This window comes from Diachasma alloeum, unplaced genomic scaffold (assembly GCF_001412515.2).
Source record: "Diachasma alloeum isolate Michigan unplaced genomic scaffold, Dall2.0 Dall_scaffold_00176, whole genome shotgun sequence".
Lineage (NCBI taxonomy): Eukaryota > Metazoa > Arthropoda > Insecta > Hymenoptera > Braconidae > Diachasma > Diachasma alloeum.
The window spans coordinates 6,165,469-6,188,658 of record NW_021680342.1 but is presented as its reverse complement, the minus strand read 5'-3'; the positions used below and the strand labels follow the sequence as shown (position 1 = coordinate 6,188,658).

Below are 23,190 nucleotides of genomic sequence, written 5' to 3'. Positions count from 1 at the left end.
AATAATTGAACTTAAATTTACAGTTCTCATTGTTTTTTCCATGAAATTTCGAATTTTCGATTACGAAATTCCTTGAAATTTCAGTGGAACTACAATGTGAGAAAAATTCTCGAAAAGTGTACTGGAAATTTCAGTCAAAAATTTTTAACCGTTTACGAAGTGTTCAAACGAGATGATTGAATGTACAACGAAGCCGGTTCTTGGAAAGTTTATGATCGAATAAGAATAGTAAAATTTCGATAGAGAAAATGAAAAATTCAGATAAACAAGTCATTCAACAGGCACTGAAATTCAGTTCGAAATTTGTTCTTTTAAGAGTTTATCCGTTATTCCGTACATCTGGCGCCTAATACGCAAATATTTTCCAAATCGTAGGAATTTTAATTTTCCATAAACACAGTTTATATGGTTTTTGAGCACGTTCTGTTTTGTTTATTGTTTCCTTTACTAAGAATACTTTAGTGTCTTTTCGAATTAGCACTGTCGTCTAACTTTGGAGCACTCAATGGTTCTATTCTATTTCTAGTGCTCATACTACCCCCATGAGTTATCCACATTTACGCGACTTCACGTACGATAAACTGGATTGAACCCGACATTTACTGCCTCCCTCACGATTTCTCCACTTTAATGTTACAATTTTACCTTTGAACCAAAGAAACCCCAAAATGCGACTGCGTCGCTGAACAGTCGACGAAATACTCGTATGAACAATTCTAAATTTCAGGCTAATACAATAATAGAACTTTCAACATGCTCCCCACCCTCGTGCGTTCAACAATGTTTGAATACAAAAATGGAAAGTGCGGGAATTGAAAATACTCGCCAGAGTCCCCATCGTCACGCTCATTAGTACATCCCAGGTCCCCGATGCTCTCCATTTACTCAATTACCCGTCATTTGAAAAAAATCTTCAAAAAAAAAAAACTGAAGAAAATGAACAAGTGATTCTAGGCTCTCCAGGCAAATTCCCGCAGCTGTCGGGCAATTTCTCACCACCTTTGAGCTCCCTCATTTCACGCTAGCCACTTTCTAAGCTTGTTTATATCTTTCATTAACGAAAACTCTAAATAATAGATAAATTTCTCTAGCAATTCATGGGGCGTTAGAAAATAATCCAGCGATGAAGGCTCGAGACAGGATAAAATCCCATTTTCATCAGTTTATTTATGACTGACTCCTCACGATATATAAGGCTGTTTGTCGTAAATTCAACGAGACAACCGAATATGCTTAATTTAATACCAGTATATGTATCTAGATAATCCACCACTCTTCCCAGTCCACCCACAAGTTCCTCTTCTCTCGTTTATTCGAAACCGTTATAAATTCACGAAAAGCCCAGAGCGATGAAAATAGTCACTTGGTCAGCCTCACGGTAACGTTCTCCCATTCTCGCTGATTCAGATTCAAACGTATTGAATTTCATAACAATTATCAGAAATTATGTCATCAATTTTGTGGTTATTTTTTACATCGAATACATTATGAAGGTACCTTTCAATAAACTATCACAACTCGAGTCCTCGAGAATAGTTCTCGACACACAATTGTCAACAGGTGGTTCAGATTCGCTCTGATTATATCTATTTCTTCACACGAACCAAAGTCTTCGGACAATGAGTCAACGTCTCGGGACGTTGGGGATTGATAAAATTAATTAAAAAAAAAAACGTGTCGATGTGGTCCCGACGAGTTTTCGGCGTGAACTGTGTCGCTGGAACCCCCGCGACAATATCCTGTACGTGTTGGCCTCTATAGTTAGATACACATTTGAGATAGATCATCCCCCCCTTCCCCACCCGCCCACTCTAGAAAATCCGGGAGACGATGAAGAGACAGATGCTAACAGGCACAAACTTAATAACACCTTGATATTAATGCTCCAGCGCTTCGGGTTTCTTTGGGAATTTTGGAAACATCAGTTCTTTTGATATAGGCTGGAAAATGTGATGCAAGGGGGTCATTCGTCATGTTCATTTGAGAAGTATTCTTGGGTTTCGAATTTGATTTTGGCTCATTACGAGGTGCGAATGCATGTAAGCTCGTTATTATGTGGATTTATTATTTCGGTATTGTTCAGAATAGGTTCCATCAATTTCTTGGCGAATTTCAGAGGAGGAATTCATTGAATGGAACGTAATTAGATAACTTATGGGCTTATATTCATTTCACGCGTGCATAGAATTTCCTAGAAACTCCTTGCATTCCCCCGAATTTCCTAGAAACTCCTTGAATTCTCTCGAATTTTCTGGAAACACCCCTTGAATTTCCTCGAAGGTCCTAGAAACTCTTTACATTCCTTTGAATTTCCTAGAAACTCCTTGCATTCCCCCGAATTTCCTAGAAACTCCTTGAATTCTCTCGAATTTTCTGGAAACACCCCTTGAATTTCCTCGAATGTCCTAGAAACTCTTTACATTCCTTTGAATTTCCTAGAAACTCCTTGCATTCGCTCCAATTTCCTAGAAACTCCTTGAATTCCCTCGAATTTCCTAGAAATTCCTTGAATTCTCTGGAATTTTCTAGAAATCCCTTGAATTTCCTCGAATGTCCTAAAAACTCTTTGCATTCCCTCCAATTTCCTAGAAACTCCTTGAATTCTCTCGAATTTCCTAGAAATTCCTTGAATTCTCTGGAATTTTCTAGAAATCCCTTGAATTTCCTCAAATGTCCTAAAAACTCTTTGCATTCCCTCCAATTTCCTAGAAACTCCTTGAATTCTCTCGAATTTCCTAGAAATTCCTTGAATTCTCTGGAATTTTCTAGAAATCCCTTGAATTTCCTCGAATGTCCTAAAAACTCTTTGCATTCCCTCCAATTTCCTAGAAACTCCTTGAATTCTCTCGAATTTCCTAGAAATTCCTTGAATTCTCTGGAATTTTCTAGAAATCCCTTGAATTTCCTCGAATGTCCTAAAAACTCTTTGCATTCCCTCCAATTTCCTAGAAACTCCTTGAATTCTCTCGAATTTCCTAGAAATTCCTTGAATTCTCTGGAATTTTCTAGAAATCCCTTGAATTTCCTCGAATGTCCTAAAAACTCTTTGCATTCCCTCCAATTTCCTAGAAACTCCTTGAATTCTCTCGAATTTCCTAGAAATTCCTTGAATTCTCTGGAATTTTCTAGAAATCCCTTGAATTTCCTCGAATGTCCTAAAAACTCTTTGCATTCCCTCCAATTTCCTAGAAACTCCTTGAGTACATAGCCAGAAAAAGCTCTCCAGATACGCGAAGAGGTCCTTCCAAGTGCAAATGTCAGTCAGCGCCTTGTGTCCCTATTCTCTCAGAATTATTCAGAATACGCTCATCAATTTTTCGTAAATTTTGACAGAAATTCCGTTCTTTCTATTTTCCTTCCTTTTTATCTTGCAGCTAATATAACGATAGTTTTCAGCAAGTTTTTGCGGATTGTTTGTGTGTTGTTCTATATTGATAAAGAATGCCCCTGAAAAGGAATGCTGTATGCATTCAAGGCGTAGTATCTCTGCAGATTCTGTGAAGTTTGTTTTACTTTCTTCTACGCATGATTGAAAAATGGAATATCGAAACATGATTTTCATGCACCATTTCCTCGGCTAGAGCAACACTCTCACGATGTGCAAGGCGATCATTTCTCATGTTTTCTGGGACAATATTTTCGCGTTTCCAATTTGATTTTGGCTCATCACTAAGTGTCAACGTAGGTAAGCTCGGTAGTCTGTGGATTTGTCATTCCAAAGTTATTCATAATTTGTTTCATCAATTTTTGGGCGAATTTTGGAAGAAGAAATTATCAAATGTAGAATAATTACAGACATAATATCATAATTACTCAATCAAATCTAACGTTCCTTGCCCGCATGCAATTCTCTTAGTAATGAACGACTGAAGAACGAACTATCGAGATTAAGTTTTTTCTGCGGGATTGCCTCACGTGTACAAAAATTCTCGATGTGCAAAGGAATCATCTGTCATGTTCATTTGAGAAGGATCCTGAAGTTTCGAATTTGATTTTGACGTGGATACGTCTATGGTTTCAATATGGGGGGTCATTTTGGGAAACGGTCCTTATGTGCAGCGCCATCTATCGGAAGTCTAGAAAATTGTAGGCATTTCGAGGTAATTCAGGAAGTTTCTTGAAATTTCGAAGAAATTCAGGGAGTTTCTAGAAAATTCGAGGGAATCCAAGGCGTTTCTAGAAGAATCCAAAGGATTCAAGGAGTTTCCGGAAACTTCGAGGGAAAGAAGGAAAGGCCATGGACGTATTCACGTACAATTACAGCTATATCGAAGATGCAGCCGCCTGCAATTTTTTGTCATTCTGGCCGTAAGGTAGCGTTTCACGGACACCACGCGAAACTCTGTAGAGCGAACTGAGGGCTACAAAAAAAAAAATTTCCAAAAATTTTACTATTTTCCTTAGATTTCGAGATATTCATTGAAAACCGGCCAATAGTCAAGATCAACTGTCTCAGCGCTTCGCTACTGATTTAATCTCAAAATCTCTCGTTCCGGAGATAATCACCCAACTACCAAAATAATAAACATAACAATATTATTTCCTGCTTAACAATGCATGGAATTCCTAAAACTCGAAAATCGTAAGATGAGAAATGCACAGAGATTAATTCCTCGCAATCATTAGGACGATGAACTATTGAGAACCACGACATCCGATCGCCTTGTTCGTAATTTAGGTGGACAGATTAATGGGTAATTACGATTGTCAACGACAGACAAGTTGGTCTATTATTTCAACTCCCAGAGCGTGTTCTACAGTTAATAATGTACCCCAAAAAAACTCACCGTGAATGTGTAGAAGCCATTTGGCACCGGTTGACCACCAAACTTAATGCTCAGTGTGTAGTCACCCGCATCCTCGACTTTGTAGTATACATCAACATTGCCATCCCCCTTGTCTTCGATATCGATGTCCACCACCTCACTAAAATTAGAGTGTTTCGAGTATTTCAAGTGTTATCCATTTCCCTGTCAGCATTAACAAAATTTCCAATGGATTGTTGGGTTAACACATGTGGAGTATCAGTCGGTGGTATCGCTGAGGGGCTGTTGGATCATTGCCAAATAATTCGAGAGACTTGTCAAAAGGTAGAGAACAGGGAAGAGCGTTTAGCTGGCATTGTTGGAGGCGAATGTCTGTCACGAGAGTGTTTGTCACGCTACAATTGTCTGCATAATGTCAAGTATAAAGTGTTTGTCGCAAAAGTACCACGAGTATGCCAATGTCACTGGGGTATGACCACTTCCTCAAACTTGATCCATTGAATAACAAACAGATTTCGCGAAAAAGATCACTTCCCTCTACAAAAATATCTCCCAAACTTTCGCACAATTAATTACGATGTCTTTCTCTCATCGTGATTCCAATGTTTCCTCCTACAACTTATTTATAAATTCCCAAGAAAAAGTGAACGATAAAAATTTACGTGTAGGTGAAGAGAACAGGATGATGATAAATACCGCTGTGGATCACAGAAATAGTTCCTCCACCGAGGACAGATATTTATATTCCAATATTTTTTCACTCCCCTCATTTCGAAAGTATCAACACACTTCTAAATGGGAGCTACACGAGAAAGAATAAAACCAATAGAAAATAAAATATCACTGAAATAGGGCGAACAAACCTGCCAGATGTCGAGCGAATTCTGCAGGTAACAGCTCCACGTCCAGCATTCTGGGTATCAACGTTTATGGAGTACTCCTCGCCTGGTGCTAGAGTCTGCTGAATACCCTCTTTTATTTTGCATTGGTCGGCTTTACCAGTGGACACACTCTGGACATTAACTGGGCTGTTAGGAACTTCTTTCCCTCCGTATTTGACGTTTACTTTGTAACGCCCACAGTCGTCGGGGAGATACGTGGCCTTGTATTTGCCATCCCCGATGTTTTGGACAGTCACTTTACGTGGGGCTTGATCAGGTCCCTGTGAATATAACGTTGAGTTGTTGTGCCAAAAATGTAGGAAGCATTAATCATCGGAGCTGGGTGAAATAGTATCTGAATAATTGATTGAAATATTCATGACGAATTGTCACTTCAAAATTATCAAATGTGATAAATGAAGTGATTTCTGAATACTTTCAATTAGAATATCTATGTGAATGGTGTTGGAAAGAAATAGTTGTTCGGAATTTTTGGAACTGAAACTGAGCTTTTTCAAGGGCCATGAGTTTTTGGCTTTGAACTGCTCCTGGCACCACCATTTTCATCCGATTTAAACTTTTTTTTTCAAAATGTTCGTTAGATTCCGCAGAATAGAACTAGGTTTTTTCGATCAGCTCGATTAGAGTAAACCCCCCATTGTTCGAACATGTCCAGTGATGGACGTAATTTACAACTTCGTTATACAACGGATGCTTAATGCAGTGCAATGAGACTTTTATTCTCTTGAAAGACCAAGATAATGTGTACAAATTCACTGAGACCTTGTGCAATATTCCCATATTCGATGGGTTGGGTTCGAAATTTTTCTTAGTTTTTCCGTTATCCCATGATATATCAAAAGTCGCTCGATATTTATTTTCATCAACCAAAGACTTTCAAATTTCACGAGGGTCCCCCCTCAAAAGACCGGATTCAGTAATAACGTAAAAATAAGAATGTTTCAGAAGTTCTCATTGAACAGGGCCAATGTCCCATTTCAATACATTAAGCATTTGTTCTACAATAAATATGTAAATTAGTTCGATCACTGATTCACCATATTCTGATAGAATAAAGTCGCAAGTATCTGTTTCATTTTAATTACGCAACCGATGAACGGAGAAGTATTCTTTCGTCTTTCAAAGCAATAAACTTGGGATAGAGGAAGGTGGGGCGAGGTGGAACGTTTGCCATCAACTGTCATGCTTAATATCTTTGTTTATAAACAGAGATATTAGGATTTTAAGACGATAATGAACGTTCCACTTTCCCCCAATCTCTCGAATTATATCGTATCCAGTTTCTGATATATTGACATTTTTTTATTGATCATTAGACAGATTCGAGCTGCTATTCTCCTGAAAATCGTCACAGGCCCTAGAAAATCTGGGAATCACATGGAACATTCTCGATAGATTCAGAAATGTCATGATTTTTCAGAGGATTCTGTATCTGTCTGAATTGTCTTACAACCTTCTCGAAATCTCCGTAGAAACTAACAAGTTTATAACCCAAGTATTACAAAGGCATAAGACATCTTTCAATTTGTCAGTGGAATTTTCCCCAGCTCTCATCATGCACAAACTCATCTAAAAGATACTCACCAGCACTTGAACCTCGAGATCGCCATATCCAGCTTTCGATGTATCGACGACAAAGTCTGTTGGGAAAGATGCTGTGCAGACCGAGGCAACGCCAGGACCGGAGAGAACTACTTTATTGGGATCGCAGCCTGGTTTCACGTGGAAACTGTAGGGGCTATCAGGGATTCTCTTATTCCCGTATAAAACATCAACTTGGATGTTAGCTCCAGCTGCTGGGGGCATATAAGTTACCTCGTAGAGGCCATTCCCCCGACTCTCGATCTTGGGTTTCTGCATCTGGCCCTTGTCTGTCTTCAGTTTTACGTTGAGTTGCTCTCCAGGGCATTTCGAAGTGTCCACCATGAATTGCGCTGGTACACCCTCGCGAACCATCTCGGGCTCTAGACCTGGTCCGTAGGCTATCACGTCATTTCTACCCTCGACTGCGTTCTCCACTGGGACCCTGAAGGGCGAGCCTGGGATGTGCTTCTCACCGAACTTGATGGCTACGTCGTAGTCACCTGGTTCTGTGGGTACATACTCCACACTGCAGGAGCCATCGTAGTTGTCCTTGCAGGTCATCTTGGCTTCAGAGGGACCCTCGATGGCAAGACCCAACCCACCATTTCCAGCATCTGATGATATTGAATATTTTTTTTTATTCATATTTCTTTCCTACTACCATTACGGTTTTATAGGCTCTCCTTTCGTCTGCCTTGCTTCTCCCACTTCTCTCTTCTGATTTTTTATCTGCGTTACCATGGGCCATCTTACTCTTAACTGTGTCCCATTCGGGCTAGGACTCCACGGGAAACCATGGAAAACCCCGGAACAACACCACCTAACTCACCCAACCATTACGGTCGACTGATATTGAATAATTTCTGAGGGATCGTTCATAAATCACGCAAGGCGTTATTTCCCATTTTTCGACTCCTCCCTTCCGATTCCCCGACATTTCTTCCTCAAAAACTCATGCTAGCATTTTTTTCCATTACATTCTCCTTTCAATTCCCGTAATCAATTTTAATTACACTGAGGAAAAATTCTAATATCTGAAACATATTTACTTGAGACAAGTACGGTTTCTTCAATCTCTTAGTTCTTCCAGATATCTCAACTCACGTGCCCCGAGAAAGGTCTCATGCTTTCAAATATTCTTGTACTTGAGTATTATTTTATCGCAAATGAACTCACTCAAATGGCTAGAAGAATCGTCAACCTTCGAGTATTTATGGTGTTCATGATTTTTTTATGGATTTCCTATGTTTCGATATGTAATATATTCATGATGTAACGCGGAACGATAGTGATAAATGAGAATTTATTCATTTATATGGATGGAAATTGAGGGTCAAAAGTTATTCGGTCATTCCATGCTTACGGCCAATCGCGATTTTTTTTAGCTTTATAGATTCTGTGATTGTGACCCTACTCTACACTGATAGAAAAGGTGGAACGATTCAGTTAATAGTTAACGAATCGTGGTAATAGTTAAAATGTCTCGTTTGGTTCAATTAAACCGTTCTATCAGTGTAGTTAAGAATAGGGTCTCAATTATAGAAAAATAGTTGTATAAAATTTTTCATTGGATAAATTAGGTAAATCTGTCGCGCTCTATTTAGATACAAAATGACTGGCAAGAATTTCTTTGCTCATTTTTGTGACGCGAAATTCCGTCACTTTTTTAAAAGTGTAATTTACGTGTAAAATGACGGTAAATTGGCCGGTCAACTTTATCTGTTACATCCCTAGCCAAGATTATTAATTAATTTGGACAAGCCAATTTCAGACTCACCACTTGTCTCAACGGTGAACTTATTGACCTTATCCACAATTCCCTTCTTCAAACCTGGTCCGTAAGCCTTGCACTTGGTCGGATCACAAATCCTCTTGACATTAACCGAGAACGGAGAGCCCGGAACAGGCACATTATCGTAAAGAATATCAATGGTGTGAGGACCCTCCTCAAAAGGTGTGTAACTGATACGGTAAGTTCCATCGTTCTGTGGCGTTATTGTCTTCTCAGTTTTTCCTCCACTTGGATTCGTAATTGAACAAGAAACCTTTCCATCATCTGTTTTCGTTTTCGGAACTGCCCTGGTGTCAACAGTGAATTCAGTCGGGATGTTCACAGCTATGCCTAAAAATAAAAGCCAAATGTTGAGCACAATTTCAATCACCAAGAGGATCTAATCATCATTCTGAAATTATTTCATTTGACAAAGAAGACTATTCAGTGGCGGAGGGGTAACACGCATGAGTACTTTCTGTGAATGTATTCTATTGGGTTCTATGGGAAATCCTGGAATGGTCTTTCCGCAAAAATTCGATAAATCTAATGAATCCCTACAGGAAATTAGTCTAGAGAAATTCTTCATACGTGAAAGTACAACAAAATAAATATGACATTCTTGTCGAACGGGGAATTATTCCCTCAATGAACATCTTCAGGGTGAAACATCTTGTTGAATTTCTAACGAAAAAACGACTTGTTGAATTTCTAACGAAAAAACTTAGAGAATTTGAGCTGATGAAATTCTATAGAAAATATCTCAGTAGAATAGAAAAATTGAATTCTATTGACTTTTCTACTCAATATTTTCTATTGAACATGTCCATAGAATCGGCCAAAAACTAATAGAACAGTTCAATAGAAATTCAATAGAGTTTTCTAACGAAGTCGATAGGTTTTTCTATTAAATTTTTTCGTCCGTGAAAAGCCGTACAGAAAATACACTCGTTACGTTTCACCCCTCCGCCACCTCACATACTCGCCAAATATAAAACCGAAATATCTAACTTCAAAAAAATAGAGAGGCATAGAAAGCAAATGCGGTCTTGAACGAAAGTCAATCAACAGCTAAAGTAAATGACAAAAATCCAAACAAAAAAACTCATTAGTCCAAGGCAATCGGAAAAGCAGGAGGGAGAATAGGAGAAAAGTTTCCACAAACTCATGCTGTGCAACTATTCCAAGCAATTGCAAGAGAAAAAAAAATCAAAAAAAAATCAAGTTTTGCACGCGTCTCCTAACCATGGGGCTGAATGCCATTTCCGATGACCTTGATCTTGGAAAGATCGGCGTCCGGTCCGATGATAGCTTGAAACGGTGATCCAGGAATGTGTCGATCATTGAAAGTGATATTAATCCCATAATCTCCAGGTTCAGTAGGTAGATAAGCAACTGAGCATGTGCCATCCCCATTGTCACGACAGTTGATGGCAGCCTCGCATGGGCCTTCAACAGTGACACCCAGTCCACCCTGGCCAGCGCCGCGTGTATCAATGACAAATTCAGCGGGCCTACCGACAAGGCCACGATAAAGGCCAGGTCCAGTAGCACGTACTTTCGATGGATCACTTCCATGTACACAATTTAAGCGGTATGGATGTGGTGTTATTGGCTCACCACCAAAACTAATACCCAACAAATATTCACCTAGTTCCATAGGTGTAAAGTTAACGAGATAACCATCATGTGTTGGTATCAGGTGCGCCATAACACGATTGCCTGATGGTGCTGTTATTGCCACTTGTATCTCAGCCGTTCTGTTGCCAGTCTCCTCCGTTATCACTCGAAATTGTTGAAGGCTGTTGACCGGTGCCGCTGCGAGGATTTTTTTTGTTTTGTTTTTGATGAACGATTGCTGCTTTTTTTTGTTTATTTTGATTTTGTTAGCAAGTATAATGATTATTCGCATAATTAAGGGAATATGACTTATGCGCTTGGTTAGTCATCTCTCTTGTTTCTAAGTGAAAGTCCTCTTCTCATTTTTCCATGAGACATCAAGTGAATATTAGAAATACTGTTTTTACTCGTTTTGTCGAGAATTTTTGAATGCTGGAAGATTAGGTGATTTTGTAAGAGCATTAGCATGTGCAAAAAGGTTGCGATGTTTTTGATATAAATATTTTTAGCTGAAAGTCCAAGTGGTAACTACGTAACTTGCTACCGAGGAATTTCAAACTGTAGGGGTATTCTGAAAATAAACATTTTTGGTTGTAGCGATCCGTTGGAATGACGCTAACCAGTCATACGACGCGGGAACACCTTGCGACCTAATTCAATGATTCCCAGTGTAATCGGTTGCATTAAGGATATCCAAGTATTTTGGCTGTTTCTTTTTTTTTATAATTTTTAACATTCGTAGTTACACATCAGAGCTTCCTTACAAACCTTATTTGATCCTGAGTTCCGCACATTTGGAATGATTTTATGGTTTGCAGTTTGAAGGTTTACATTTGATTCTCTATTTTTAACTATTAGAAAACATTTTTTTCAATCTGAAAAAATAGCAGGTCTTCGTCTTGAGGAAAATTCATGATAAAATTGAAGAATGCAATTTTTGACGATAGAAACTTTTTTTTATAAATCATTTATAAACAATCAATTTTGTTCCCTGAAAATCATTTCTTACTCATAACAGTGATCCAGGGATGAAACAATGTAACGAAAAAATCTAGCGAATTTGTTGGAAAATTCTATTGGATTCCTATTGAATTTTCTATTGGTTTTTGGCCGATTCTATTGAAACGTTCAGTAGAAAATATTCAATATAAAAAGTCAATAAAATTCGATTTTTCGACATAACTTATTCTATTGAGATATTTTTTGTAGAATTTCCTCGGCTCAAATTTTCTAAGTGTTTTTATATGATTTTCTTGATGAGATGAACAGAAAAATAGGACGAAAAAAAATTAGAAAATTTGAGCCGAGGAAATTCTACAAAAAATATCTGAATAGAATAAGTTATATAGAAAAATCGAATTCTATTGACTTTTTACATTGAATATTTTCTACTGAACGTTTCAATAGATTCGGCCAAAAACTAATAGACAGTTCAATAGAAATCCAGATGAATTTTCTAACGAATTCGCTAGGTTTTTCTACTAAATTTGTTCGTGCGTGTCGGTATTCAGAAGTTTACAAAAATCGATTTTATGCCACATAACAGAAGGTTTTCAAGTATAAAAATAATTTATTTCTGAGAGGGAAATATTTAAAGAAAATAATGCTATCCTCTCCTGAAAAGATGTATAGGGGAGGTAGGGGCAAAGCGGACCCTCTAAGCGAATCGTTTAGTTTTTTAAATTCTAATGAGTCAATGCACTTCACGTGGAGATCATAATCTCATTAGAATTGCAATTAAGATCTGTCATTAAATTAAAAAAAAAATTAATGTTGGGGCAAAGTGGACCCTCTGTTTTTTTAAAATTATTTTAATTTTCCGTTTGTCAGGAGTCATTGTCATGTTGTTCTACCGATTGGATAGAATGTAATCGCCGTTGATCAAAAACTCACATTTCTTGTTCACAATTAGATCCGCAGGAGCTCACACAAATTTATACTTGCCCTCATTGCATATTTTTTTAGTCAAGGTAGTAAATTTCACTTTATAAAACGTATTAGAATAATTCTGGCGACTCGATTCAATAATTTATGTAAGGGTCCACTTTACCCCACACTTTTTTTTTTCGAAGGGGTCCGCTTTGCCCCTACCTCCCCTACCCGTAGACTTGAAATTTGTGGGATTCAGTGTAATGGAAAATGTACCCAAACACTAGGAGAAATTAAAAAAATCGGGAGAAATTATATTTTTAACAAGCATCATACTTTCATTTCACTTGAACAATTTTAAAGATAGAAAAGGAAAAAGTACCCTTCGTTGATTCATCGGGTAAAATAAATTGCGGTCATCATTTTTTTAACTTTTAAACATCCCATCTTACTTCAAAAGTCGCTGAATCCCTAGCTTTAACGAAGACTTTCAAATTTTACCGCAGTCTCCCCTCAAAAAAAAACTATACGGATTTCCTAATGGAATAAAATAATGTGGGTGTTAAGAGGCCAACAATTCACATGAAACTACCCAAAACTGAGGATTCTGCTGAACGAATAATAATCAGAAACCTCTAAAAAAAAGTAATGTATTGAATAAATGCGACGGGCTGCATCTAAGCTGTCATATAAAAATGACAATCGAGAGGAAATCCTGTAATGTGTAACCCAATGTATCCCTAAAGAGTTGAACTGAAATGAACAGTTTTGATTTTCTCATAAGTTGATAAGCAATGGAATATGAAATTTTTCACTGACGAAATTTCCTGGAATTACTTGGATATCCTTCAAGGAAAACGAATTTATTTCATGAAAGAACCCACATAGAATGGCCTGGCAACCCAAACCAAATTTACAGAGACTACCTAAACATCACCCCGATGCGCAGTTTCCTCGTCGAGGAAGGAAAAAAAATTGTTGATCACCATCGTTAGCTCAAGTGCATCGGTCTTGCTAAACAAAATGCCGTATTTCCGTAGCAAACTCATTATATACACCGCGTGCCACCCGAGGAAACTTATTTTAAGTCATTGGCCCCTGTCCAAGAAAATTTAAAACTCAAATCACATTTGCAGTAACATCCTTCTTAATCCCAGGCAATTTTCTACCACCCCCAAGGATGAGCTCCTGTTTCAATACTCGTTAATAAATCAGCTAGTTAATTGCTTCCTGCTTCCCAAAATGAAAAACCATATAATTGAGGAATATAAACCCAAGGGTGTCAAGAATATTCGTGTTGAAAGTCTAAAAAATGATGTAGGAGAGATGTAAAACTCGAATATTTTGATACTCACTAGGTTCTAGCCCGTCGACCTTGATCTTGGAGACGTCCACATGAGGCTGAACGTTCACCTTCATTGGACATTTAGGTACCTTCAGTCCTCCGTAGGTGAGATCCACCTTGTAGGTTCCAGGTAGAGGCGCCACGTAGTCAACAGTGTAAGTGCCATCCTCATTATCACTCAACGTCACTGGAAGATCACGTCCATCGGGTCCAGTCATGTTGACATCGAGTTCTCCGTTGCCAGCCTCTCTGCAGTCAATATTGAAGTGAGTTGGAGTGTTAGACTTGACTCCTTTCTCGAGGCCAGGTCCAAAGGCCTGGACCATTGCTGGATTCAATGGAGAGGTGACTTTGACCCTGTAAGGGGATTTCTTCGTGGCGACGTTTCCATAATTCACCATCACCACGTGTCCAGCCCCAGAGGTCGGAGTGTAGTGAGCCTGGACAGTCCCATCTTTCTTGTTATCGAGCTTCACAGGCACTTGACGTCCAAGGGCGTCTTGAATGGCCACCTAGAATAGAATAAATTTGGTATCATTTCACCACTGCATTCGCCACACTAGGCAGTAAATTTATCAATTCATGCGATGATGCGCTGGGTGTTGGGATGTCTCCACTCTCCATGATTGTCACAAGACGCACAAGTAACTGATAACTAGAATGCTATGTCTCTCAAGGTTTCTTTCACTACACTGAGAGAAGAACAAAGTCTTGTTTGGGCCAACAAAATCGTTGGTTGAAAATTATCAAAAAATAGTTGTTTGATTCGAATTTGAAAGTCGCAAACATGAATAATTGCTCTGCTGCTTGAGACGGTGGCTTTTCAGGATAAAAATATGTTTTATAGAGGGAAGTTTATCAAAGAATATTTTGTCCCCAAGTTACAAGATTGCTGCCATATAATTATTATTATTTCATTTAAGAATTCGTTTTTCGTCTGTGATTATTGAATAGCTGAAACGACAAATTACTATCCCTCGTGTTATATAAAACGAGCATTTGCCAGGAGCGAAATACGTCTGGGAGCATCGAATAAAGAAGAAGTGCTAGAAATTACAATCCTTGCTTGCACAAAGAATAATTTTTTTTGAAAAGACTAAATCTATTCTTGCAATAAAAATGTTCAATCTCGGCGCACGCTTCGCACGTTTGGCACAAAAAATCCTTTTTTAATCATTTTTAACAAGCGATTTTTTGGCGCAAGTAAGACTTGATTGTAAGCTCTTCTGTTTTTCTCTCATCGCATCTTATACTGAATTGTATACACGGACAGAAATGTTCAGTAAAAATTACGGAACTCACAATTCGCTCACCGATTACGGAATCGACTCAGAAAATTTAAATGACAGTATCGTAATTTTTTACAGGAAATTCAGATAAAAATTACGGAACAGTTCCGTAAAATTTTCTACAACCACATTTCGCTCCGAAATTACGGACAAGATACGTAATTGTCATTGAACATTTCTCTCCGCGTATATAAATTTGTTCTGCATATACTAATTTAGTATCATGATTGAACCCTCAAGTCTTTAATAAATAAAATAACGAATGACAAACCTCCAGAGGCGCCTGTCCAGCCTTTCGTGGGTCTATCGTGAAGTGAGTGGGCTTATCGCGGTGAACACCTTCAGGTTGAATCCCTGGGCCGGAAACCTCGACTTTATCAGGATGAAAGTCACTCGCAGGAACAATGTTTGCGATGTACGGAGACTTGGGAATGTCCTCGTTGTCGCAGAGGATGTGCACTGCGTATGGCCCTGGGGCTGTTGGCAGATAGGTGACATCAGCAGTTCCATCTCCATTGTCTTGGCACTCGATTTTCGCTTTGGACGGGCCCTCGATGGAGAATCCCAGAGCTCCAGTCTCGCCATTGGTGTCCACAGTGAATTTCGCTGGGTGATTGACAATTCCCCCGTGCAATCCTGGCCCGAATACTCGGATTGAGGATTCTTTGTAGGGACCGACGTTCACCTCGAATGGTGACTTGGGGATCTCCTTTCCACCGTAAGTTATCATCACCACGTGGCGCCCATCCTTCACTGGGACGTAGTGGCACTTGTACGTGTTGTCGTCGACCTTGTTTATGGTGACGGGGAGGCTCACACCACCTGGACCGATGCAGCGAGCGTCAACCACTCCTTCTCCAGCGTCGTTGGTGGTAATCGTGAAGTCTGCGATGTCTTTCACACGAACACCGGTGGAGAGCAGACCTCGACCGTAAGCACGACACTTCTTGGCGTCTGATACTGGGGCGACGTTGACTCCCATTGGACTCTTTGGGATCAGTTTACCAGCGAAGAATACGTTTACTGAGTGGAGACCTGTCACTGGGGAACAGTACTCACAGCGCCAGACGTCTGGGGATGTTTGACGCAGTTTTACGGGAACTGTAGTCTTCGAGCTCTGCAGGAACAAATTGTGAAGATCATTAAAGTTTCATGAGTGGAAATTATTTCTAAAAATCGGCGATGATTGGGGGTACATCGGTTAGAGGTTGAAGAGGGGGTGACCCGTTATGAACTACACGCTTTTTCTACTTTAAAAATATTTCCTTTTTTGTATATTAGAACGATAAAACTCAAATTCAGTAGCGAAACAGTAAAATGAGTTAAGTCGACTCAACTCTCAGCGGAGTTTCCTCCGAATCTAATGGAGATAACGAAATTTTTGTGAAAATATTTTTTTGTAAAGGGAATTGAGGGCTACAAAAAAGATTCTGACAAAAATTTTACTGTCTGCATTAGGTTCCGAGATATTCATTGGAAACTAACTAATGGTGAAAATCGATTCAGACCGTTTTACCGCTTCGCTACTGAATTATGCAACTTCCATCCAAATAATTGAACAACTCCTGAGATGATTTTATTTAAACATATCGATTACAAAAAAAAGTTGAAATTTGAATTGATATTTAAAAAATTGGGATGTCGGAATAAGAATTGGGGTGTTGCCTGAAATTTTGTTGACTGTAAATGAAAATAGAAATAACGAGCAGAATCGAATTACAGACTATAAACAAGTTTTGCATTGTGTGAACTATTATGACACCATCGAGCAACTTTTCATAATTACAATTAACTGTAGCTTCTTCGATGTAAATAAGCAAGAGTTGAAAATGGATTCTCAATAAACGTCTCAGAATTTCAACGGAGATAGGAACATTTTGATAGACTTTTCTTACATTTCTTTCGCCCTCGAAAAAGTGTCTGATTTCTTTGAGTTCGAGTTTTCTGTAAAAAATGAAAATTCATTTTTTTCCTACCTGAGGATCGAGAATGATGACTTCAGGAACTCCCCTTCCAGCATCCTTGGTAAATATATCGAAATAAGTTGGACGATTGACGACGACACCTTGGGGTTGCAATCCAGGTCCACTAGCAGTGACTTTGCCAGGATCGCCAGGTTGACCCTCGACCAGAACAGGATACGGACTCTTTGGAATTTCTCGACCTCCATAAAGTATTTTCACCTTGTGAGGGCCCTCGGCTTTCGGTGTGTACGAAACAGAGTAGGTGAGATTTCTGTCATTGTTGAAGCGAATGTCAACAGGCAATTTTTGACCCTTGGGATCATCAACTGTCACCTGAACATCGCCTTTTCCTGCTGAGAAAGTCTCAACGGTGAAATTTGCTGGAGCACCGACAATCGGGCCCTTCGGTTCGATTCCAGGACCATAGGCACGTACTCTGTCAAAGAAGACCATTTCAATGAGATTAAAGGGGTTTTCAAGGGGTCAACAAACCAAAGACAACGACTGCCTCGTTGTACACACGTTTTAACAAGCGTTAGGCCATAATTCAATGTTACAGCACGCCTGCAAACCAGCGAACCGCAAATAATTACCAAAATAATTGATTTTAATATCCATTGATGGACTGTTTTTTGTTTAATCGTCCAGAGTTCCCAAATTAGGTAAAAAAATTGAACAAAGTGGAAAATAATATCGACGTGTTAGGGTTCAAACTCTGATTAGAATTTAAGAGTGTGTATCGTTTTCTTCTCCCCCTGTTGTCTGTGTGATTGACATTATGCGATTGGTATTAATGCGCAAATCCTTGTGAATTAAATGAAATTAATTTATAATATTATTGGAGAAAACAACTGTGCTTCCCGACTTACCGGGGCGGAGGCACGCTGCGACCGAAAAATGAAATAAACTCATTACTTATTCATCAAAATTTCGATTCATCAAGTTTCAGAATTTTCATTATCGAATTTGAATTGAACGAAAGACAGCAGCATAACATTTTTAATTACCTGTTTGGATTGGTGCGTGGTCTGATTGGAGCACCAGGCTTCAATTTAGCGTGTGGATATTGAGAGAGATATGTCATCATGGACAATTCGTCTACGTTTGGATTGACCATTTCTTCAGGGCTAATGAGCTAAAAATATCAATCGAACGTTGAATTCAAATGAGATGAAAAGTGAGAAGAATATGATGAAAAACGGAATGGAGAAGAGAATAGAGGCATGAAAAAATGTTGTGATTCGTCATATGACCGTCACGGCGAATGCAAATAGGATAATTCTCATCGCATGACGAAGTTATGACGGCATTACCGTATGTACCGACACATTGCAATTAAATAGATGGTCTGCTACGGAATTTTTGCTGACCAATTACAGACTAACCGCCATAGTCCATCTGAATAATTGGTAACTCCCGATTTTCACACTTTGGTGAATTTTCCTGATTTTTTTGACCCTTTTGAATATTCTAAATACTCTCCCGCTCGGTATTTTATGACATATTTCGCGACATGAAATCTACGTTACCGTCCTAGTCCATCTAAAGCGTGAGCTTCACTTTACGCACTCGAAATTCACTTTACGCACGCTGAGCCGTTTCGAAAAAAGCACTTTTGAGGCACGTATTACAAAAAAGTTGTTTTAGGCCGGCTGTCAAATAAAAAATATTTTTTAAAATGTTTAAAAAAATGATAAATAAAGAAAAGTGATGAATATTACTCGCCGAAGGCGAGTGCTACCCTCCCAAGGGTCAAAGAACACTTTTCCCACAATTGTTGAACTCTATTCTTCATCACAATGTGCGGAGCGTGTGTAAAATGTCGAATTTATTAAGTGATGAAATAGTTATAATGTGAAATAGTAAATTACGAGTTCTATTCGTGTATAAATTCATGAGTTTGTTTTAAATTTCATGCGACGAAGAGAATGATGCCTCACATAATGCGGTAATTTTCCCACTATTCTCATAATTTTGCGCGTATATTCTGATTCCTATTGAATGTCAGGGTTGCCAGATTTTGGCGATTTATAGCCAAAACCTGTACAATTTTAAATGGGGTGACGTCACGATCTGGTAACACTGTTGAATGTTCAAATAATTAACCCTAATCTCGTCACCAAACGCAACCCTGCGACTTGGTCACCTCTGCGGGGATTCCCCGCCGTGTTATTTAAGCTTTAGCGTTACCGAATGCACTCTACACTGTCCGGGCGCGTTTAGCGAGTTTCCGGCAACGTTGCGTCATGGACGATTTCATTTAACATTGGGAAGAAATAATTTGTTTCTCTTGTAACTAAATAATTTGTTTGTGTTCCGCAGGGAAAACGACAGGATTTTCCTGCCGAAGCGCTCCGCTTGTGGATTTCTCAGACGAAAATCCTACGATCCCAAGCCTCTTACCGTTTCCTTTTTTTTCGTGTACTAAAATTGAGCAAAAAAAAATACTTGAATCAAATCGCGAGCTACTTGAACCAATAAATTTGTTGATTGGGTGCAAAATTTTAGGATACTTGTTCAATTTTATGACATTTTTTTAGGACAGAAATTTAATGTGCCCGACATATATCATGTAAATAGCAGTAGTAGTAGTTTCCGGATAAGTACTGGTTCCCAGATAGTCCCTCCCCATTTCAATACCATACGACCGATAACTGGGGCTCTGAAGTTACCCGTCGAAGGATAGAATATCCGAAACCTCATACATCTGTTTTTCAGATTAATTAATCGTAAGGTTATTGAAATAATCGAAAATTAAGGTAAAAATTCATTTGATAGGATTACCCTGAAAATTTTTTATGACAAAAGTTTTCCTCCAAGGCCTATCCTTAAGTGTCCGAAAACTAGTACACCCCGCAACCAAAATTGCGACCAAAAAATATCACGTACAATAACCGTCATATAACTATCACAAATTTATCCTGCGCCAAAAAACGGTTGTATTCACGACTTAAAGAGTGAACAATACCTGAGGAATATTGAGCCAGTCATCAGCCAGTCCCATAGCTTCAGCGGCATTTTGGGCAGCATCCTTGGGATCCCAGTTCTGCCAATCTGGGCAGAGACCAGGGGCAACAGCATCGACCAGTGCACCCACGGCTTTTCCATCGTTCCAATCTGACGTGAAGTTATTAATCGGCACTTCCGGCAATTTCGATTTTATCCAGTTCATTAGTCTCTGCTTCGGTGTTGCACCTTTCTCCGTGTCGTCTCCATCATCACCATCCCACATTGGCATGGAGATTGAGTAATGGAGAATGAGGGTCCATATTAAACCGAGGATGAGCTTCAATTTGCAATCAACGATGTCCGATGAATCTGCATCAACGAGCAAATTTTCATTGTTGAACAACTATTCAACAACAGAAGTGTTTATTCTGTGATCTCTCTATATTATAAACATCCAAATCGACTTCGGGTGATGAAAATTTGGTACTCGAGATTAAGATTCCAAAATTAAAGGTCACAAGGGTCAAAATAAGGATCATAAGGGCCGCAATAAGGGTTATAAGGGTCACGTGGGTCAAATTAAGGGTCACGGGTGTCAAATTAACCGTCGCAAAGGTCAGATCAAGGGTCATGAAGGTCAGAATAAGGGTCACGAGGGTCAGAAAACGGACTACGAGTGTCACGCTAAGGGTCACAAGGGCCAGGTTAAGGGCCATGAGTTTTAGAATACGAGTCATGAGGGTCAGATTAAGAGTCACAAGGGTGAGATTGAGGGTCACAAGGGTAAGAATAAATGTCCAAATAAGGGTCACAAGGGTCACATTAAGGGTCCAAATAAGGATCATGGGGAAATCTGCCGGCCACAACGGTCATAATACGAGTCTCTATATCTCTCTATATTATAAAAATGAAAATCGATTTCTGGTGATAAAAATTTGGTACTCGAAATTAAGAATTCAAAATTAAGGGTCAGAAATGAAGGGTCAAAATAAGGGCCACGAGGAGTATAATGAGGGCCAGATTAAGTTCATATGGGGATCATATCTGGGTCATATGGGGGTTGCGCGAGCAGGGGGCGTAGCCCCCTAGTTAATTTACTCAATGATTCAATAATTGACTTTTGAAAAATCATTATGGTTTATTTTGGTTTCCCTTGTTCATCTTCTTCGTTCATATTTACGAAGATAACGCATGGAATTCAACTGTAAACGTAAATGCAAAGTAAACAGAGGTCAAGAGGCCTTCTCGCTTTCATCACAGACATCTCATTCATTCCGTTCAATGGTTTATTGACACTTCTCAAAAGCAAGAGAGAAACAGTCATTCCAAGTGCTACAATAATAGTCTCCCAGTGACTTAAAACTAAAAACGACAACGCCCTCGGTTTTTCGGCTGCAACATGACACGTACGTGGGTGGAATTTTGCGGACTCATAGATGAGGCGTGAGACTGCCATTGTTAAAATAGAATGTGCTCATTCCTACGTCACAGTTTCACCTATGAATCACGATTCTAATATCCAACGGCCGATTGAATATTCAGTGTCAGGGAACTCACCGAGGCTCAGTGACTAAGTGCAGCCCACTGCACATGCAGAAATTGTTCATCTAGTCATAGCGAATTGAAAAGTGTGTGGGGGAAGTTTCAACACCTTTTTTCTACTTAATTCTATATTTCAGGGTGACAGACTAGTGTGTGAATCGCGTTTCTCATGTGACACAAAGATGTTTTTCTTTGCCAGTGGCCTCGGTGAGACGACAAAAGATCAGAGGAGACTGATAGCTAGGAAGCTTAGCATTTACGAGAAATTTCGAGAAGAAATTTTAATATACACTTGCAGGGATACGTCCATGAATTATAATTACCGTTAAACTATTAAATAGTTAATTAGTTAATATCACTCTTAAATTTTAATTAGTGAAGTAATCATCGGAAATCCCTTATAAGCAATTTAGTATTATTTACTTAATAGAAAATTTACAGATCCATATTATTAAATATTTAATTCACCATCAATTGTAAATTTAGATTATCAATTGGTTTCGTATTTTTGCTTCCGAATGGACGCATTGTGATCGTTCAAATTTAAGTTTTGGATTTTTTGTGTTATATCGAGACACTATGATCCAAAAAGTCCGACAATGCAATTTTTAGATCTGCCCGTACGTGTGTGTGTGGTCAAGTTTTTCTCCAATTGTTCCCTAATGAATGGATGGAATTGAATCTTTTTGTCAAATTGTAGGTATTGCTGAGCCCTACCGATTGACATTAATTAAAATTTAATTCATCGATTGGTTTTTTTTAATTTTCGAATTTTTTCGAAAATCAGTTGTCTTACAATAACTAAAAAAATGTTCTGAATTGATTGAATGACGGCGTAAAAAATATGTTTGGATATCCCATTGACCGAGTTCGAAGACAAAGACGATAGCAATAATGGTTATTTTGATTTATTCGAAAATTGGTAAAAAATTTTTTAATTAGAATTCCGGGGATATCTTTTAATATCATGCTTCAAATGAATGCAATCATAGCTTAAAATGCTTGTTTTAATGCCATTAAGTCGAAGTTAAAAGATGATTATGAAGCTATATTGGTTTATTTGATTTTGATGATGATTGACCTTTCGAATTTTTCAGGAATTTTTTTGAAAGTGAACTTTCTGATGGTTTCTTTAAATGTGATATTTCAAATTGATCCAAGTATGTGTAAATAACATTTTTCTATTAACTTTTTATCGAAGGGCTGAGGGAAGCGATAGAGCTGTAAAAAAGACATTCGGTTGTATCGACGAAAAGGGATAATAAGAATAATGATGATGGTAACACTCAACGAAGTTGAAAATCTGACAAAATTAGGTAAAAAGAAATCATGTTCAATTTAATAAAATGAAATAAGTAATAAATTATGCATGATAGAAGGTGCTCTCTCGGCCCTTCGATAAAATATTAATAGAAAAATTTTATTTACATATGCTTGGATGAATTTGAAACATCACATTTGAACAAACCATTGGAAAGCTCATTTTCAGAGAAATTAATGAAAAATTCGAAATTTCAATTATCATCAAAATCAAATCAACCCATATAGCTATCGTAATCATCTTTTGACTTCCACTTAATGGCATCAAA

General features: G+C 38.5%; 1 protein-coding gene across 2 annotated transcripts in view; it reads right to left on the bottom strand.

The window, feature by feature from the left end:
- LOC107048548 (filamin-A) overlaps positions 1-23,190 on the bottom strand; it is a 47,560-nt gene that overhangs the window by 18,051 nt on the left and 6,319 nt on the right. The window contains exons 3-12 of one of the 2 annotated variants that reach the window (XM_015271770.1): positions 20,079-20,428; positions 18,118-18,245; positions 17,980-17,994; positions 17,123-17,546; positions 15,418-16,263; positions 13,868-14,369; positions 9,030-9,374; positions 7,253-7,866; positions 5,630-5,928; positions 4,788-4,926 (exon numbers count right to left, since the gene is read on the bottom strand). In XM_015271770.1, coding sequence (XP_015127256.1) covers positions 4,788-4,926; positions 5,630-5,928; positions 7,253-7,866; positions 9,030-9,374; positions 13,868-14,369; positions 15,418-16,263; positions 17,123-17,546; positions 17,980-17,994; positions 18,118-18,245; positions 20,079-20,428 — 3,662 coding nt within the window. The remainder of the gene's footprint in view (positions 1-4,787; positions 4,927-5,629; positions 5,929-7,252; positions 7,867-9,029; positions 9,375-13,867; positions 14,370-15,417; positions 16,264-17,122; positions 17,547-17,979; positions 17,995-18,117; positions 18,246-20,078; positions 20,429-23,190) is intronic. The other variant, XM_015271780.1, reaches the window with a different exon arrangement.